The 20,017-nt window shown below is 38.3% G+C and overlaps 1 protein-coding gene across 1 annotated transcript in view; it reads right to left on the reverse strand.

Moving 5' to 3' along the window:
• The window catches only part of MET (MET proto-oncogene, receptor tyrosine kinase), an 87,095-nt gene that overhangs the window by 44,913 nt on the left and 22,165 nt on the right, over window positions 1–20,017 (reverse strand). The window contains exon 3 of the mRNA XM_040063181.2: window positions 8,583–8,774. Coding sequence (XP_039919115.1) covers window positions 8,583–8,774 — 192 coding nt within the window. The remainder of the gene's footprint in view (window positions 1–8,582; window positions 8,775–20,017) is intronic.

Genomic DNA, 20,017 nt, shown 5'->3' on the forward strand with positions numbered 1-20,017 from the left:
CTCCTTGCAAAAAGAGCATGTTAAAAAGGGGAAAAGCTGAGAGAAGGGTAACAAAGATGATCAAAAGGCTGTAATCAACAATGATTGGGTATGGTACATTTGGAATCTCTAGAAAAAAGGAATAGAGAATCATGAGTGGCTAGAGACCAACTACATATTCTCTTCTACAACTACCCAAAAGAGGGTTGTAGCCAGCTTGGGGTTGGTCTCTTATTCCACATAACAAGTAATAGGAAAAGAAGAAATGGCCTCTAGTTGCACCAGGGGAGGTTTAGATTATATTTTAGGGAATGTTTCTTCACCAAAAGGGCTGTGAAGCAGTGGAACAGGCTGTTGAGTCACCATCCCCAGAGGCATCTAAAAGACATGTACAAGTGGCACTTAAGGGCATTGTTTAGTCCTGGACTTGACAGTGTTAGGTTAATGGTTGGACTCAATGATACTACAGGTATTTTCAGTTCTAAATGATTTTATCATTCCATGATTTAACTCTAATAAAAATTCTAAACACCACCAAAAGACAGAAACAAGACTTGGGTTGAAGAAAAACAAAAGAATATTATATCCTAGCAATATGAGGTGACCCTGCCAAATCATGTGGATGCAAGGGAAATGCACATTCAAAGGAAAACTCCACAGGTACATGGAAAGAGCTGAACAGGCAAAAATCAATAGCTCAGGAAATGCCCAGAGAGGAAAATAGTTGGAGACTTGAAGCAGAAGGTATATGTGTCTGGGTCACTAGGCATCCACTTGTCAATACCACTGGAGACACAGCACTGAACTAGATGGGCCCTTCATTTAAATCCGTGCGGCCCTTCTGATAACTTTTGAGATTCATATTCAATATCAGTAACTATGACAAAGAAAATATTTATGTCTATTTAGAGAAAAACAAACAATTTTCTTCCAGCATAGCTCAGACTACTTCTATGAAATACTTCCATGGAGATAACAGCCAACAGTTAATTAATTAATTGATATATTAATGTAGACTTTATATTGGAAGTCAGCAATCACTTAGGTCCATGAACACAAAATTATGGATTTAAATATTATTAATATTAATATTAGCATTAAGATATTAATATTCATACTAGCCATCAGCTAGTATTAATGTTAAATGTGAAGACTTGAGTTTAGGTTTGTTTGTGCATAATATGGCAAGTTAGGACTGTAATAACTTGAGTTGAAAACCAGCATGCAACAGCTTACTTTAAAAATCATTGTGATGCTCAGTTCTGCTAGTCAGCAGGATTGAATTACAAATGTTACTGTCTACATGTTGAAATATCTTCTGCAAAAATGAGAGGCCTTCTAAAAGGAATCCAATCTAAGTATCATATTGTTATTTTTTCCCTAGATGTCTGGCAGGTGTGTGCCATAATCCAGTAGAGATAGGCTCAGGGTTAACTTTATTGTGCAATGCCTCAAATGCCCTGGGATATGCAGCATAGCCTTGCAAAGGGCACATATGTAGCTCTCTAAATGCTGTATATCATTCTAATCCATGAAGAATATAATGGATCTCTTCTGAAGAGTGTAAGCTTTTCTACTCAAACTGAATATTAAAACATATGTGCTCTCAAGCCAGTTATTCAGCACCAGGTGTTAATTTTAATTTGGCTATATGGATTTTGCATTATGCAGTGTTTGATACCTTTTTTTTTTTCCTGGGAGAATCAAGACACATTCTTTACCACAGAAAGAACTGCTATCATAAATGTCAAAAGTTGAGCTACCAATATGAAATTTTCAAGAATTTGCCACAGTTTTTTCTGTTGGCTTAAAAATGAAAGATGGAAGGATTTCAGCTATTCACATTCCTACAAATGCTTGTGTGCACAGTTTGCATTTAGCCTTAAATAGGTCAGATTGCCAGTATTGAAAAACCAGATGAACAGCTGGGCCACCGAGACAGGACAGCAGTGAGGGCTGAAGATAACCTTTGCAATGACTTCATGGGCATCCACGATTCTTTTCCTCCTCCAGGCTCTGTAGAGTTTAAAGTCCATGCTCATATATTTCTTAACCTTCTTGCACTTGCTTCAAACATGGCTTGCCAATTGCATGGGTGGGTTTTATCACAGCTACATTTGTCTAGAGGGACAGGAACTGGATCAAGAGAAGTTTGGTAAATTCAAAGGTGAATACGGCTTCTAGTATGTTACAGTACAAACTGGATTTGACTCAGCACAGTGAAAGACACAAAGCTCTGTATTTCTTTGCTCTGTGTCAACTCATTTTGCTGACAGGCACCATGGCTCTGAGTCTTGATTCCTAGAGTGGTGAGGTCTTGCTGCTTTGCTGGTTTGCAAGAGAAGAGCAATGTTGAAGACTTGGCTCTCTTGCTGAATTCTCGGACAAGTTTTCCCAATCCTTGAATGCAGTTACAAATAAAAAGCAGATGTGATGTTCCCTGCTACACTGATTTCTGTAGCATGCATTATGTTCCCTGGCATGCAGTCTATGAAACAGCTACAACACATGCTAAGTTCTCTCTTTTTGGGGAAACGAGATGTGTGTTAAAGTTTGGTTGTGGTGTTTGTTTTCAATCATAAGTATTCCTGGGAAATGAGTGTGATTATCAAGTATTCTGTCTACTTGGATGCGAAAGACAACAGATTTATGCTCAGTGTGTGAGAATTTCCCAAACCATTGATTTGTGAGTCCCCATTCCTATTCCTGATCAGACAGAATGGCAACAAATGAAATGATAAGGCAGCAGGTTAAGGAAATCCCAAAAAATTCTTTATCATTGAAAGCAGAATGAAATTATGAAAGTCATTGTCACAGCATACTACAGAGAAAACAAAAATAAATTTAAAAAACAGTAAGCAAAACTGAGGAGAAAGGAGTCCATAAATGACTATTAAGTGCCAAATATGGGTGCAATTTACAGCTCAGAGTATCTCTGGGTCACTAAGTGCCAGAAGCTGGAGGATACTGAGAAAGGTATGGCTGTCTGCTTTTACTTGCCTTATACCTCTCCCTTAGCCATCTTAGCCCCTGCCAGAGCACTGCTCCTTGAACCTTTATTATAACTCCACATAACCTTTCTTAGCAAAAAGTCTGGTTAAAAATATTGGGACATAATGGTTCTCTAGGATAAGGCTTACATTAATCTGTACTGCTGCATGCCTAACAAGTGCAGAGAGCCTCCTGGGAGGATGAGTGGCCTGTTGCCTGACGTACAGTACTTCAGCAAGGCCTATCTGTACCATCACACTTTGGTTTTTGTGCCCAAAGCCATTTTCTGTCCAGAATCTGTTCAGACATGACAGTGCATTACCCTGTTTTGCTAATGCTTGGCTTTCCAGCTAGAGCTGGCTCATGTTCAGCCAGATGGGACAGGACTGCAGCCAGCGTGTGGCTGATGGCACCTCAGCGCCCACGTATGCCCATGGGAAGACCCTTTCCTCACCTCCAGAAGCAGCAGGATGGATGTCTCACTGAACCATGAAGATGAGAGGGCCCATGGTGGGGTCCCTCATTCTGCACTACTGCTGCCCCGCTGTGCACTGAGTTTCACTGGCATAGTCAGAAGGATGAGGTGGCCCTGCTGCCAAAATTGCATCTATAGAGAGTGGTTGCCCGTTGTAGCTGTAAAACATACAGTGAGAACTTCTCTAGTCCCTCTTTTTTAAGGTCACCAAAAAGGAGTTGTGGTTCTTTTGCTGGGGTGCTATGTTGCTAAGGCCAGCTTCAAGTGTAGGGGACACATGCACTATTCTGCTTCCAAATACAATCTTAGGCTGAAATCCAGCCTCTGCTACATCAAAGGCATTGATCTCTTGTTCATTGTTACGGCCAGACCAAGTGTGAGCTTTTAAGAATAAATCTTGTTAGACGATCCCATATTCCACACTTCCCAGGGCTACCACAAAGATTCCCCCTTCCTGAAGAACCCATTTCATCATCACTCTAAAAATACTCTCTGAAATAACGCCAACTTTAGGCAGAAAAAACCCCAAAATGCCTTGACACAAAGCAAAAAAAAAAAAATATATATATATATATATTGTATCTCAATATGTCATGGAGTGGAGTTTCTTTGACAAACTGTAATTTCCCAAAATAGTGGCTGGTAATATAAGTGTCTTTTCCACTTGTGAGTTGTATTCTCAGCTTGGTTTGAGCAGAATAAGGCAGTTTTATACCAGCTGAAAATCTGGTTCCTCAGCTATAGCAGTGTGACTGGGTGCTGTTTGCTAATCAAATAACCACTATGAAATACCTGATTCACTTTGCACCCAACAGCTGTAGTTACAGTCTGTGTTCCCACTCACAGTCTGAAAACAAGCACAATAAGAAAGGCTGAAACAGCTGCAAATTCTCAGCAGAAAAAAAAAAGAGAAGGAAAAAAAAAAAAAAAGTTTGTTGTCAGGCTCCAGCTTAGGAAGGAAGTAAAACCATTTTTCTTTTCTGTCTCATGCATGTCAGCTGTCTTAGAAAAATTATTGCTGGTCTGTTTTGTAACAGAAACTCCACAATATTTAGTAAACTACAAACTCCAATCTATTCATGGCCAAATACAGATTTGACATTTCTGAGGCAGCCAAAACATGTTCAGTATGTGAATGGGCTGCAGTACTTTTCAGGAGAGATCTGGAATTCACCTCATGGCCCTAATTATCCTCCTTAGAAGAACACATGCATTTTCTGTATTTGGACCATACAGATTGATTTCATTTTAGTTCCAGATTTTGGCTGAAAAAATTAAATATTTAGTGAAGAAGGCTATATTTGCTTTCCAGTATTAGTGTTTTCTGTAGCTGTTCAAGTGAATAATTCTATCAAACTAAAAGCAGAAAGCAACAGGTAAGTATTCCTTGGTTGGATAAAACATACTTGTTTTATTCTGATTATTACTGGTTCTATAGAAAGCTTTTTTAAAATAAGTAAAATGTGGGCTATGTTCTGAGTTGAGTCACTAACAATTCGGATGGGTAATGCTATAACTTTTGGTGGAATCACTTGTAAAGTTAGGAACTATTCATTGTGATACATCCATAAATACATCAAAACCCCAGAATCTGGTAGCTATCTCTTACAGAAGGAAAAATGTACACGTTAAATCTGTTGAATTTTGAAGCAGTGCTGTGCTATAGCCATGAGGTAAAGAGAGAAAAATGGAGATAGAGTTGGAGACAAGACAAATGTAGGACTGTAGAAAGTGAGGAGCAGAAGAAAAGTGAGATGGAAAGATGACAAGAGAGAGGAAAGAAAAAAAAGAATCAAGTGTTTGGTTGCTGATCAAGTATAAGCAAGTATAATGGGGGTATATGAGAAACATTTACAAATAAATATCTCTCAGGTTCAATAGCTTGCTGCTGCACCTACTGGCTTCCACAGCGCAGGCTTGGAGCTTCAACTCAATTTAGATGACGAGATCACTACGTTTTCAAGAGGCCTCCCCTTCCCCCTCTCCCCAAATGTTTCATAACAACTAAAAGAAACCCTAAATTACTACAGCAAAAATGTGATTCAGATGTTCATTGCTTTCACCAAACTGCACCATGTCTGGACACTTCAGGGTGCTGTTGTCAAAGACAGATACTGCACTACTACTTCTTTTAATCTCATGGATGGCTGCTTGTACTGAAATTTATGTCAGAAACTAAATTACCTAAATATAGTAAGGTTTGGTATTTCAAAGAAGATACAAGATGAACTGGGTGCATTTGAAGGGCTGAGCTGATTTTCTAAATATAGAAAGCTATACATTAATATTTTTTTTTGTTTTGCTTTTAAATAGTTGGCATGTTCTCAAAATATTAACAATGCAACCAGTTTTAAAACAGGTTCCCTGATAGGTAGAATTTTGTAACTAATTTTCTCTGAAAGCATGCCTGTGTCTGAAGTCAGCTTTGAATAGCTACAAGGAGATTGCACGGGAAAATTCAATATTTAGGCCTTGTACAAAGGCCTAAAAATATCAGTGCAAGTGACTGTGTAAAAGAGATGCATAAGTGAAGAGCTGAGGATTCTTTGTGATACGTTCCAACAGATTTGTGCATGAAATGAAAAAAAACCCATTATATTTCTTTGCTAAAAATGTGTGGAAGTCTTTGGGGATATTTTTCTGATGAATTAAGCCGCTGTTAGATTATCCTGAATTTTTACCCATTTTACTTCAGTAATGGTCAGATAATAGCTTAATTTTTAATGATCTAAATCTCATTGCAGTTAATAGCTATATTTCCATAGAAACACTACAAATCTGCTTTAGCTGGGCATTTCCTAATGAACATGTTTGAAAGCACTTCCTAGATTACTGTTAAAGAAAAAAAAAAAGTAAAATAACATTAAATTCTGCAAAAATCTGTGTCTGCTGTATCCTACAGATCTGGTATCCCTTCCAAAATCATTTAAAGACAAAACAAATACTAACCTTTTATTTGGAGGTAGTATCATAAAAGGTAGTATCATTAAAGGTAGTAAGTAGTCTCCTGCAAGTTGCACCCAACTCTCAAAGAAAGAGCTCCTGTTTAGTACAATATGAGCTCAATGCTGACTTCCCCCTGTAGCTGAAGCCAGTCTGATTCAATGATGAGAATATTTCTGCTAATGGCCATGTGCAGTTTACACAATGGCCTTTTCTTTTGATCTGTAACTGAACCTGGAATGGGAAATGTATTCTGGAAATATTTAATTGTTCCTTGAGTTGAGCAAACATTTGAATGAAGTGTGTGCTGCAGGATTTGAATGAATAATTTAAAGAACATTATAAATAAAAATAATGCTCCCTTGTGCTTTCTACCAAACCTCCCTAAAAGCTTTGTGACAGCCCAGAAGTAATGCTGAGAGTAAGAGAGTAGTTGTTATTAATTGTACTTTGTAGATAAGGAAATTACTTCAGAAAGGTTAAACAAATTGCTCATTTTGCTGCGTGAATCAGTATCTGCTTTCAAGAGCAGAGTGCAGTTTGGGCCCACGCTCAGTGTGCAGCTCTTAGCACTTGCCTTTCCTGCATAGAAGACAAACTGCAGCTTAAATTTACCAAGGTCATCATGGGAAGTTAAGGTAAAACTGCAGGGTTGTCATTGAAAGTTTTGTTAATTTTTTTGGGGGGGATGGGGAAAGAGAAACATGATTTTTCCTGCTTTTTCATCTATCCTTTGTGGCAAATCACTTTGAACTCCTTGCCTGTAGGAGCATTACAGAATTTGCATTATGCAGCTGGTTCTGTGTCCTGTCTGTGCTTAAGACTGGAGGTATAGGATTCCCTTTATCCAGACAGAGTGCATATACTGAGGACCATATATAACCCTATGCACTGCACATGGCAAGAAACTGTAGGGAAGGGAGAGAAGAAAGTAAAGGCTTAGTTCCATTAAAGGCTACGTGTGCCCAAGTATTTTCTAATGGAACGTTATGGGAAATGGGAAAACTGGAATGGCAGAGCAACTGATGGCTTTCTCATTAACCTTGATGACTCTTTATAGCCTACAGAACAAGCAGGGCAGAAGACTGTCAATACTTCAGGAAGTTTTCTAGAAGACAAATAGTATTGGCAAATTGAAATAACACAGGTCCTTGGGTACAAGAAGGATCCAGGCTGAGATGCACATCCAGGCTGGACTCTGTGGCAGCTGGAGGATCCAAGCTCTCTAAGGAAGTTACTACAGGATGATAGTGTTTGAAATAAGATGGTTGAAATCAAAGTGTTTTGTCTTTGTCTTCTGGTGTTTGATTTTGACTGCCAAGATTATTTTAAAAGACTGCTGCTTGAATGTGTTATATTTATTTCATTAGTCACCTACAAAGAAGTCATGTAGTATAATCTACCTGTCTAGATTAGTTATGTACTTAGTGGAGGGAGACAGAGTGCTCAGGACGGTGATTTATCACTTTTTTATGAAAGACTTGTTTTAGGACAGGAAGAACTGTAATCCAAGAGAACAGAGTGAGATAGGAGTGAGCAAGAGCTTGAAAATCTAATACACATGTAGAGAAACTTGAAAGGTGGAGAAGGAGCTAATATCAATTCTACAGCTGTGACTCATAGGCTGTGGGCACACTAGCAAGGAATTTGGTGCCAGAGGAGTGGATCAGTATATAGAAACAACTGATGCAAAGGCTCCTGCCTCTACAGTATAAACTGTCTTGGCATTTTACATTGAATAGATTTAATCTGATCCTCTACAGCAAATGACCATACAAAGTGTATTTTTGAAGCTGTTTGAATAATCAGTCACTGGTTTAGATCTTCCTGCCCCAGATGGGGTTGAGGCATACTTGATGTCTAACCAAGACAGTGCTGTCAGTTTAGTCTTCTTTGAAAGAACTCTCGTTTGTATGGACCAAAATTATTCTGTGAACTAAGACAGCTGGAGATCACGGTAGAATTTGCTCCCCAACCACTGCTCCAAACCACAGACTCCAGGTAAACACTTAAAATACTTAATGCTCTATTAGGCACTTAATTTATATTCCAGAAGCCATATTTTATTTGGTAATTTCAATTTTCTACTGCCCTTTTAAACTGGGGTAATAATGCTCCTCCCTTTTCACCATCCTGCTAAACTCTAGTATGTTTTTTTATTGTGAAGTTATTGTAGTAATATGGTAATGTTTACCTGCATGAAGCGGCCCTCTGAAGTTCCCAGATTAGCAATGGTAAGGTTCCCTTTGGTGAAGACGGATATTGAAGTTAACAGGACACTGTTGAACTGGCCCATGAACAAGTCAACCCTCTGCAGAGGAGTCGTAACTTCTAAGCGATATTCATCATCTTGTGTTCTGCAGTATGAAGCATTTCTTGAAAAAGCCTGTTTGAAAATGAAGTACAGATGAGTACTTTCTTTATGAGTAGTACTAGATCTTTGTCAGAATGAAGTCATTTAGCACAAATGCATTCGACCAAAAGTATTTTAAGATGTTTCAAACTTAATTGCTTCATCAGTTATGATGTTCCATGAGGCAGGCAAAAACTTCTTAATGTTATGGGAATGTTTCTATTAACTTTTAAAATCCCGTCTGCAAGAATCAGACATAGGGTCTTCATTTAACTAGATGATAGGTGTATAAGCACATATATCAAGGTATTCTTTCTCATAGTGACTTCCTTAAAGCTGCTTGTCCAAGAGCCTGAGAATTCTTGTACTGCAGAGCCCACCTAGTGACGCACCTTCTTCTAAAATAGTTTCCTAGAAAAAGATTCTCTAACAATTTTTTGTGATTTTTTTACATTAAAATAACAATTTCCAGTATTCTTCTCCCTCTATTTTCACCATTTTCTTCAGGGATGAGACACTAAAGTGGAGAAGAAGCCAGAGAAAGAAAAGGGAGATAAGTTAGGAAAAACAGGTTTCTGATTGTATGTTTAAATGAAACTATGGGGAAGACAGAGTTTGGTAATTAGTCAGATTATTGAATTGATCATCTATGGTTCGTACACTATTTCATCTGATCTCTATATGTTTTGAATGTACTAAAAATAATAGCAGCATTTGCAGGACTGTCTCTTTCATTTTGGGAATAGAGATTGCATGCTTTTAATTTTCATTGGAAAAAGTCTTGAACAATACAATTTAAGTTATCTCTGAAGAATAATATAACATCCTAACAATTCAATAGTAATAGATTAACTGATAATTTCATTATTATTGATATAACATCATCTGTTTTGGGGACATTGTTTAAAGACAATAACCAGGAATCCTTTAAAGGATCTTTAAACAGTTTAAATTTGGAAGACGTGTAGTGTGTTATCACTGTGACATACTTTATGAATAAACATTTAAGAAGATTATAAAGGCTCTTATAGTGGTTCCCTCTGTTGAAATCAATGATGAGCTTAATTTCTCCTATTTTTTTAACTGATTTGGTTTTTGTCACAAACATGTTTTAAAAAATCTTTTAAGAAGTTTGAATGAAACCATTTCAAGACAGTCAGGACTCTTTTTACTAAGTCAAATAGATTTCCATCATACCCTTAAAGAGCATGTAGGACTAAAATTTTATTGTCTTCTTTTCTAGATGCAGATGTCTTTCCTCAAAGCAATGAATGAAAAAGAAAGCAATGAATGAAGAATTTCTTGTTGGCCTAACTCTGGTGAATTCTGGACTGAAACCTGAGGCATTGAAAATACTATCAACAAAATGTTCAACCTAATAGCTCAGCCCTTTGCTGTTGAATTGTGATATTTCTGAGCTGAGCCCAGAAACAGCACAAGCCGATGAGGTTTTCTGTGGTCCTGCAGAGCTGCAGTCAGCACTGGTGCCAGCTTTTCTAAAGGTGCCCTGTCAATTTACTGTATTATTTAGGTGAAAGCCTACATCAGACCAAATGAGCTGTTGAAATCTCTGTGCAGTGTCTTAAGGATACAGAAAAAGGGCTTCTAAATTAGATCTGGTACAGCAGTGATGTAACAGTTTGGTTATCCACATACTAAAGGTTTTACTGCATTAGTTTTCTTATTAACTGTTAATATACAGTGTATTTTGTTCAGCGGGAACTGAACTAATATTTTGAACTAGGAACACTGAACACACTTTAAGTACTTTTTAACCAAGTGTTTGACTAGCTTAAATCATCAGTGGGCAAGTTTAGCTTTTCTTTGTTTTGGCCACCAAACAAGCTAAAAGCTGTATTATTTTGCACTCATATCCTACCCAGTCTAAAAGTATTTCTGAAACATCTGTGCAGATTACTCATACAATGAGTATGAATAGTTCAAGTGCAGAAAGATGTACAGTTTTCATGCTTTTTGAAATAAGGCAGATTTCTGATTTTATCCTCTCCCAACATGGGATCTTTGCTCTTTCCTGTAACTGCTTTTTTCCATAAGCAAAGACTTTGGAGAGAGAGTTTTCTGTGCTAAGCTTAAAGTACTTCCTCCTACATAGTCATTTTAGCACAATTCAAACATCCTAACATGCTGCCTCATGAAAACCTGTTCAAGTTCTTTGGAAAACGTGGCTAGATTTTCCTGCTTGCCCTGACACCTTTCCTAGCTTCTCCAAAGTCAGCTCAGCCACAAAGTCAGCTCAGCCTTCCTCGGAGGTGCCATAATTTTGTCTATCTGCTGAAGAACCTGCAGATTGCTACACATATGGTTCTTAAAAACCCTGGCGCTTCATGGATTAACCATAATGTAGGGTTGGCTGTTCAAGAAATAGGAAGGCTTTGATCTTTGAGTAGAAATGCAGAGATTAAAAGGCTACTTGGAAAACTATAGGAAGATTGATAACAGGGAAAACTTGGTCAAAGATGCTGTTTTAAATCAACACTTTTAAGCTTGGTTCTCTCTCTCTCTCTCTCTCTCTCTCTCTCTCTCTCTCTCTCTCTCTCTCTCTCTCTCTCTCTCTCTCCCTCCCTCCCTCCCTCCCTCGCTCCCTCTGTCCCAGCATACACATAACTATCCATTTGGCTGTCAATGTGGAAAAATAACTGATGTCAGATGATGCACTCTGGATATTATGCCAAGTTCCACTGAGAAATCACACAACTATTGAAATGGACGATTAGAGCATGGGTAAGTGCTTGGGTTCAGCTATATTGCTTCTCTTGCAGGACAAGAGGTGCCAATTGTGCATGTGATTCATAGAGAGGGCTTTGTTGCTGTTAAGTTGGCACAGGTGTGCTGCTGGAATGTAGTGAGGTGTGAGCAAGCCCTGCCTTACAGCTGTGTCCAGAAGGCTAGAAGATAATTAATTTTATCTTATTTGTTCATACGGGAAGTTGTAGTGTTTGGAATTTACCCTTGATTTGGTCCACAGAAGACAAACATGCCAAAAAAGTCTCTGAACATTGCTGAGCTGAGCTATCAGGAGCTGTCACTGTTTTGTGGCTAACTGAGGGTTTATATGTCATATTCAGTGGGCATAAAAATAAAATATTTCAGATGGAGTTGCACATTTGAAACCTAAAGTGCAAAGTGGGGAAGGAATTCTTACAGAAACTAACGAAAATCTCAGAAAAATACCCAATTAGGTCAGTGTCAGAAAAATGATCCAAAAGTCTAGTCTCTAGTCTGAATACTATATCCAGGGGGAAAAAAAAAATCCAAATTTATTTTTATGAGCTTTTCTCTAATTTGCACTGACTGAAATTGGAGAAACACTCCTCCAGGCTCATTCTTCTAGAGCTGGTCAAAACCTGCTCTTAGTTAAGGGCATTGCTCATATAGAGAGTGATTTTATGTATAATGTCTTGATATTATGTTTAATGTCTTCAATAAACTGGAAATCAATGACTTAATCACTGCAGAACATTTCATACTGTCTTGTGAGCCACTTGAAGGACATCATTAAAATTAAAATTTAATTTGACAGATTGGAGAAATGGTCTGAAAGTGACTAGGTGATATTTCCTAGTGTCAATCATAAAATATTGCAGTTATGATGTAAAGTTCAAATGAAAGTAGGAATATGCATGAGTTTTATTTCCTGCTGGTTTGTTTATATGACTTGTTGGCTGTCAAGAATCAAAATTCTAAGTATCAACATATTTTTTTCTGCTATTTTTTTCTGCTTGGATTCTCTCTCAAGAGAAGCCGTCATCTACAAGAGCCAACAGCATTTCTCCTTTCATAGAATCAAAGAATCCCTTAGGTTGGAAAAGACCCGTAAGATCCATGGCATAACATGGGGTAGTGAGAAATAAGCTGTTGTTAGATGATCTGGATCCAGGTGTCAGCAAATGGCAAAAATTTTTTTCCAAAGAAACTACTGTAGATCTTCTGAATGAATCAGTGATTCTACATAACAAATTGGTTACCAAGACCATTAAAACCTAAACGAGTGTATAAGTTCCTTATCTCTTCTCTTGTGGAAGTCAGTGAATTAAGATGAATTATCAAACTATGGTTTTTAGAGTGGGTCCTATTGGAGTCAAACACATATTGGTGAAGAATTTACGCGTACAGCAGACTCTGAGCAGGAACAGTAACCATGAGGAACACAGAAGAACCTTATCATATTTTTCTCTCTAAATATTTCCATGTATTTTCAGCCAATATAGCTTTGCTGTCCTTGATACACCTTAATTTTCTGGGTCATCTGCATTATTTCTCCTCAGGCAAGAAGTGCATTTGATCACTGCTCCTCTCCATTGAAAATACAAGAATGTATCTGGCACAAATAATTCAGTGAAGCCAGGTAGTTGTCTGAGGATGAGAGTGACTTGATCATCATCATGGTAATGATGATTCTTGTAATCCTAAGGAAGGGAAAAATGAATCATATTGAAGGGCTCCATTTTGCCAGTGGAAGCCAATTCATGTGCTAAACAGTTCCCATAGAAGCAGAGCCACAGTGCTTCTGGTTTCTTCCTGACTGGTGAACAACACCTTGAGGGTGTGTGGGTGCTGTGAACTCAGTCCAGTGTTCATGCAGGACAGAACATGTCTGGGACAGGGGACTGGGTTCTCTGTTCCTAAGAACTTCTGCTGAGGCAATGAAGCTTTACTCTAAAAGGTAGAAGAATTTCTTCCTCTTTTTGTTTTAAACAAAGAATTGTTACCCTCTTCTTCCTTCTTCCTCCTCCCAATACTCCTCATGTATTTGAAAGCAAATTTAAAAGATTTTTATATGGAATACAGAGAAAGCATGTCCATTTCTGAGAATAAATTTTTTAGAAGAACTCCATCAGTGTAAAATTTTACACAGTATCATTTCAGTAACTCTTAATACTTGTTGCTTTGATCTACTCCTAAAATGAGACAGGGGAAGGAAGTCACTGTACTGATGCTCCACTTAAAGTAATAGGTAAAAAAAAAATCCATGTTAAATGTAATTAGTTAATACAAATTAAGATGATTTCATGTTCTTTTGTCAAGATCATTCAAAGAGTTATTTGCTTTTGTCATTGAACAGTACTGCATTAGTTCTCATAATCTGGTTAGTGCATTAGCACTAAGTAAATCCTATTGATTCAGCAGACGAAATGGACCTAAGTAATCTTTGTATTTTGCTGATTTCCTTTATATTAATTTAGCATTTAACTGAGTATACAGATTATCAAAGAAGAGGTGTTGACTAATTACACATTTTTAAGAAATAAAGTAATGCAATGGAGGTATTGTGCTGATGAAAGCAGTTTTGCTCCACATTTGTAGTGCCTATTAGGTGCATTTTTTCTTAGAAGTCCTTATAAACATGGAAGCTGTGATAAAATAGAAAAGCTGAGAATTCCATCTAGAGCAGTTATCCAAAGATAAGCTGAGTGTGGAAAACTTAATTCCAACAAAACATTGCACAAGAACTGCAACTCTAGCCCAAACAGTGGTGCAACATGTGTGGGACAGAAAGAAGTCAAGAAACTAGAAGAAAATAATGCAATTTGCCCTGATTTCCACAGGCTTTGTATAAAAGCAGGTGACATCTGCCTTAAGAAAATTAAGCTGCCATTATCACTTCCTGCAAGATCACTACTCAAGCATTTCTTCGTTTTCACACACCCTCTTGACAGTGCAAGTAATAATTTCATGTGGCTTACACTTGCTTTCTGAATCATTTATGCCATGGATCTTCTTCCTCGGCATTATTATTCTTTTTTTTTTTAATTTACTGTGGGATTTGATTCTGGTTTTACTGGTATGTTTGGAAATGAGGAGTAATTTCACCCTGATGCAAAAGCTGTCTGAGATCAGAAACTCACATGCCACCTAGAAAGTTTGAGTAACAGCTCTCTCCTGGATAATAATTACCTACTGTTGCTTTGGTGAGCAATAATGATGGCCAGATGTGGTCCTGAGTCAGAATAAGTAGAGTAAGTAGAAAACTGCTGAGGTAAGGTGGGTGCTGAGTGAGCTGAAAGGCAGATGTCTGCTTTGTCAGGACTTATGTGTCTCTCCACTGTTTGGCAGCAGAACACGAGGAAACTTCGTTGCTTGCTCAGATGTGTCAACCACCTACCAAGGCCAGGTGGGATGAATCCAGGACTTAGATCTGCACACAGCGCACTGCATAATCAGCATCTCTTTCTCTGGAACTTGGAATTGTGCTTCAAGAAATCCAAGCAGATCTTTCAGAATGGGCTGAGATGGTCTAATTGCAGAAGAGTCATTAGCAGACCTGATGTGAACTTAATCTGGGATTAAGGAGTCTTGGAATTTGGTCTGAATCCAGGAAAAGAGGCTCAGATCTGAATATTATACATCTTCAGGGAGTGTCCTTCGTATTATATAACTACTAGTATACATTTTGGACATCTCTCTTTGTGGGACTCTAAGATTTTTCTAATTTGCAGGGCTACACAGGATAACAAAGTTATACTTTGTCCAGTTCTAGTCTTTAGATTTATTTAAAGGCCTTCAGAAACTGAGACATAAAAACCACACAAACAGATATCCATGTTAACAAAATAAAAATTACTTTCTGCCTGAAATGATTTCTGTGCAATTCCAGAGAAAAGCAGCCGAGTCACTTTTCCACAGTAATAACCAATAGGGAACCCTGCCTTCAGTGGAAGAATTTGATTAAAAAGTCTGGAAACGGAACATTATTAGTAACTCTGGCTGATAAAGCTGTGCCCTTTGCAGAAAACGGTAGTTTAATGGATACTACTTTTTCACAGAGAAATCCAGCTTTCATCAAGAAGATGATAAAATGCCAAGCAGCTGCACTGGGAAGCAAGGAAAGACAGGTCCCCAACTGGACACCAAGAGAAGGAAAATGGTAGTTTTTGCAGCCATAAGATGTTAGTCCCCAAAGTCCATAGCTCTCGGAGCTCAGAAGAGTCTGCAAAGATATCTACCACTAGGGGTTGTGGGGTACTTTCCAGAAAACTCCCTGACCTGCCTTTTTCCTTGTCTTTTTCTCAGGAACTCCCTCATGAAGGTGTCCTTGTGGCCAGTCCCAGTGGTGGAACAGCTCTTACCTCTGTAGCCAAGTGTTTGCTAAATCTGGTTCAGCCTGAGATAACCTTACCAGACCTACAACCATGCTCATACCTCACCCCTACACGCTCATACCCATCTCCCTCCATGCAGTTTAACTGGAGACCAGACTCTCTCTGCAATCCCTTGTGCCAGGCTGTTTGCCCCAGTCAGGTCTTCCCTGGCCATGTACCGAATGGTGGAGGGGAGCTGGCTGGTGAGCACACCCTGCCTTGCCCTCCACTGGTACAGGCATAGCAGAGACCCTCAGTACTGCCAGGTCGTAGGGCAGAGAGGCAGTGAGGGCAGAATAGGAACATGGGTGCAGCCCATCCCCTTATTACTAGGGTTTAAGTATGTCTTAAAGGGCTCCCTTTAAGACATACCCTCTGCCCTCCTCATTTATTGTTCTGAGATGTCAGAATCCCAGAGAGGAGCTTGCAAACGAACAGGAACAGACTTCGTGCTCAGGCAGATTGCTGTATGCCATCTGATATAGAATTTACAGAGGAATAAATGAGTGGACTAATCTAATGGATTCTGGTGCCTGACTTTTAGGGAAAATATTCAGCCACATTCTACTCACAATATAAAAACATCTCCATGCTGTGAGATTATGTAAGTAATTTACAACAACCTGTTTTAATCAGAGATATGTGGTGTTATTTTTAAACCTGCCAAAATTTTATGCTAAATGATGTGGGATATTACAGTTACAGGGCCTCAAAAGAGTTATTTGTCTCTGTTTATTTTATTAAATATTCTTAGATGCAGTCTTAAGATGAGGGATCAATAAGTGCCTTTGCGGTTTCCTGATAGAAGGCAGCAATTATTTTCTTCCATTACAATATAAGCATAACCTAATTTTACTCATCAATCATGTGTGTAATGGTAATAAGGAAGCATCACCATGTGTTTATTTTACCCTCACTTTATTTTTTCTTTTGGTGATCTTCTGTTTTCCTTTCATGTTTTCCAACTGTTTATGCCTTTCATTTAACAGGAATCTTGACCAGTTTGTCTTGCTTTATGACACTTTCTAGGAGCATGGTGGCAAAAGCCTGTCAGTGGTTTCTCTTTTCCTGTAAGGTCTAAGTATTTTAGGCCTTCACCTGAACTTACCTGTAGAAAAGAACAAAGACAAAAGAACTTTACAGAGCTGAATTTGGATTTCACTTTTAGAGGCAGTTTATCATGTAAGTCCACGATGATTAAAGTCAGGTAATTTAGCTTATAATTGTTTAGCACAGAAGAGATGCAGAAAGGACAAAAAAAAGCCTGTACGATCTTGATCTATCTAATGACAACTGAAATGTATAGTTGAGATTGTCAAGGCTAAAATCAACTCATCTTCCTCACTTGAAAAATCCCATTTAATCTATGGTAAAGATACACACTACTGGACTATGCCTGCAAACGGATTAAGCAGAATTTGTCTTCTCATCTAAGCACACCTCTGCTTTGAGGATACCACACTGGGGCTGATAATGACTAACTGACCAAATAAACTCTGTCTAAAGACTACATCCAGTTTTCTCTTTGTTGTGGGAGATTCCTGAACAGTGATTCAAAAACCACCAGCAACTATCTCTCAGATATCTTTGTCCTGACTCAAGAAATAAAACCTCCTTTTATTGCTCCCAACAATTACTCCAAATTTTTCTTTTCATTCAAAGACAGTTCTGTTTCCATCTTGCTGTCATTTAAGTGTCAGCCAGCTCTTCACTGAAGTAAATTATTATGCAGTACTAACTGGTCACAGTTCTGCTGAAGTGCATCTGACATCAATCAGATGCTCCAGTGGATTCACTTTTCCTAAGTTCAGTGAGCCCAGGTTTTGGCTTAATATGCATTACACTTAAACACAACTGGAAATGTTTTATTTTGATTTTATGAAGTTTTCCATGAGCACTGGAATAAGTGAAGCACAGTTGTGTCTGAATTTATGTCATGTGGTTGGTTGACTTTGCTCTTCAACTAAGCTCTAATGGAGACTTTTCCCGTGGCTGAGCAATACCTTCTTCTGCCCTTGTGAGTCCTTCTCATGTTTAGAAAGGTACTCCTGAAATTTCATCAGTTTCCATAGCCTGAGCCTCTGGATTCACACTTGAATTCACATCTTTATGATTTCTTACTGCTGAGGCTGTAAGGATAACTAACAGAAAGACCACAAAGAGCATGACCACATAAATGTCACTCCTTTAGAAAACAAGGCCAGAATGGAACAAATTTTGCCAATCACATAAAGATGAGTGGAACTTTTTCTTATTTTTGTTTTAAATATTAGATGAACAAGTTGAGGAAGTGTTTCAGATGTATCTTTCAGGTTTATTTTGGTCTAATTCCACCTTTAGTGGCCTCAGTTTAAACAGTCCCAAGGGACAGCCAGTCCATAAAAAGATGGACTACCCCAAGTCCAACAAAATTATGTACAATTGTCTTATGGGACTTTTTTTGATAACATAAAATGGCTTTCATCCATCAGAATCTAACTGTAAATTATCAGAAAGCATTTCCTTGCAAAGAGTGCTAGAGGCTCATTTTTCTTTTTGATGTTGAAGTTAGTAGTATACCATATTCACTGCTGGAGTGCTTTCACTGTCCTATGACTTAATCTTGCAGTGGTCAGTGCCTTTCACTTGCATGAGTGGTCTGTGGTTTTATTCTCTCAACATCAAAGAGAAAGATCATCTTGGCTACATTACAAAAACAAGTTTTGAACTTCGCAAAAATTAACTGTGACAAACCCTCAGATTTTATAAAAGTCTTCTATGTTGATGGTGACTTACAAAAAGGGGAAAAATATTTATGCCCTCATGTACACTTTTACAATGTACAAAGAAGGGCCCAAGAAGAGTTGAGGGGTTTTGAGACTCTTTTTTTTATTAATTATTATTTAATCTCCAGCAAAATCAGGAAAGACCAGATCTGACATTTTTGGGACAAGCATAAGAAATAATGTGCTTTACTTCTGCCTGCTCCTTCCCTTCCTTCACATTTAAACCCTTCAGGTCTACTTTACACACCAGAGAAAAACAGATATATAAAGGATGGCTGGTGAATTCTTGCCAGTCTTTTTGGCTAGCTGAAATCTGAAAAACCCCAAAGGACACTTTTCACTGGAGCCTTAATAAGTCCTCTGGAATAAGGCAAAGGAAATGGAATAGCAAAGCTTGACAGTCTTAATATTTCAGTGTTAAGCAAACAATCAGGACAAAAATTTCTGACTCCCTTTATGCCATTTAAAAGAACCACAAGAAATCATAGAAACACTTCTCCCTTTATCAATTTAATGTGGCAGAAATAAGAGCTATGATGACATTTCTTGAAAATAGGCAACTATAATAAACATGTCGGCAGTACAAGAGATTCATTCTGATATGCAAAGCAGCAGCAGACTCTGGAAAAGCTTTTGAAACACAAAAGTACCTCCCAGCATGTGAAAAGCAGCAAATTATTCTGTCAATATTTTAATGGTATACTTTGCTTTGAAGAGATCACCTTATGAAATGGGTGTATAGGCAAGTGCAGAATGAGATAAGTTAAAGGGCATGAGCTTTAAAGACAGTCATTCACAAATCGTATACCCCAGGAATATAGAATAAAAGTACTTTCAGAGAAGGACAATGATTCTTCTTAAAAATGAACTGAAAAATGGGAAAAAAAAAAAAGAAAATAAAAGAAAGAGGATATTACTACCTGAAATGAAAAATTAGGACAGCAATAACACAGTGAAGAGAGATAAGCTACTGTGCTGAATGTTTGCTAACTTGTTTCTAGTTCCTAAAAATTGCCTGTTGCCCTCCCACAAAAAAGGGAATGAAATGCTATGTCTGTTGGGGCTGCTGTATCAGTCTACTGGCAATGCCTACATCTGTGTTGAACACCTGGAGCCTGCTATAAGCAGTCATCCCTCAAATGCCAAGGCTGCTGTGGTTATGCTCAGACCGCTTCAGACCCCTCTGAGCACATTTCTGCTACTGGGGAGAAGCCACGGGGTCTTTGTTATGGGTTCTTCTCCACAGACTGCCCTGTCTCCCCTCTGGCAGGGGGGAGCAGCCTTTCTCTTTGACGAAACAGACTCCCACCTCCAACCATTGTGTCAACATCCTAACCTGATGCCCTGCACTGAGCAACTGTGCTGAAGAGGACACTGGTGATACTTGGGATGAAAAAGGCCTGTGGCTCAC

The sequence above is a fragment of the Hirundo rustica genome, chromosome 4 (assembly GCF_015227805.2).
Source record: "Hirundo rustica isolate bHirRus1 chromosome 4, bHirRus1.pri.v3, whole genome shotgun sequence".
Classification (NCBI taxonomy): domain Eukaryota; kingdom Metazoa; phylum Chordata; class Aves; order Passeriformes; family Hirundinidae; genus Hirundo; species Hirundo rustica.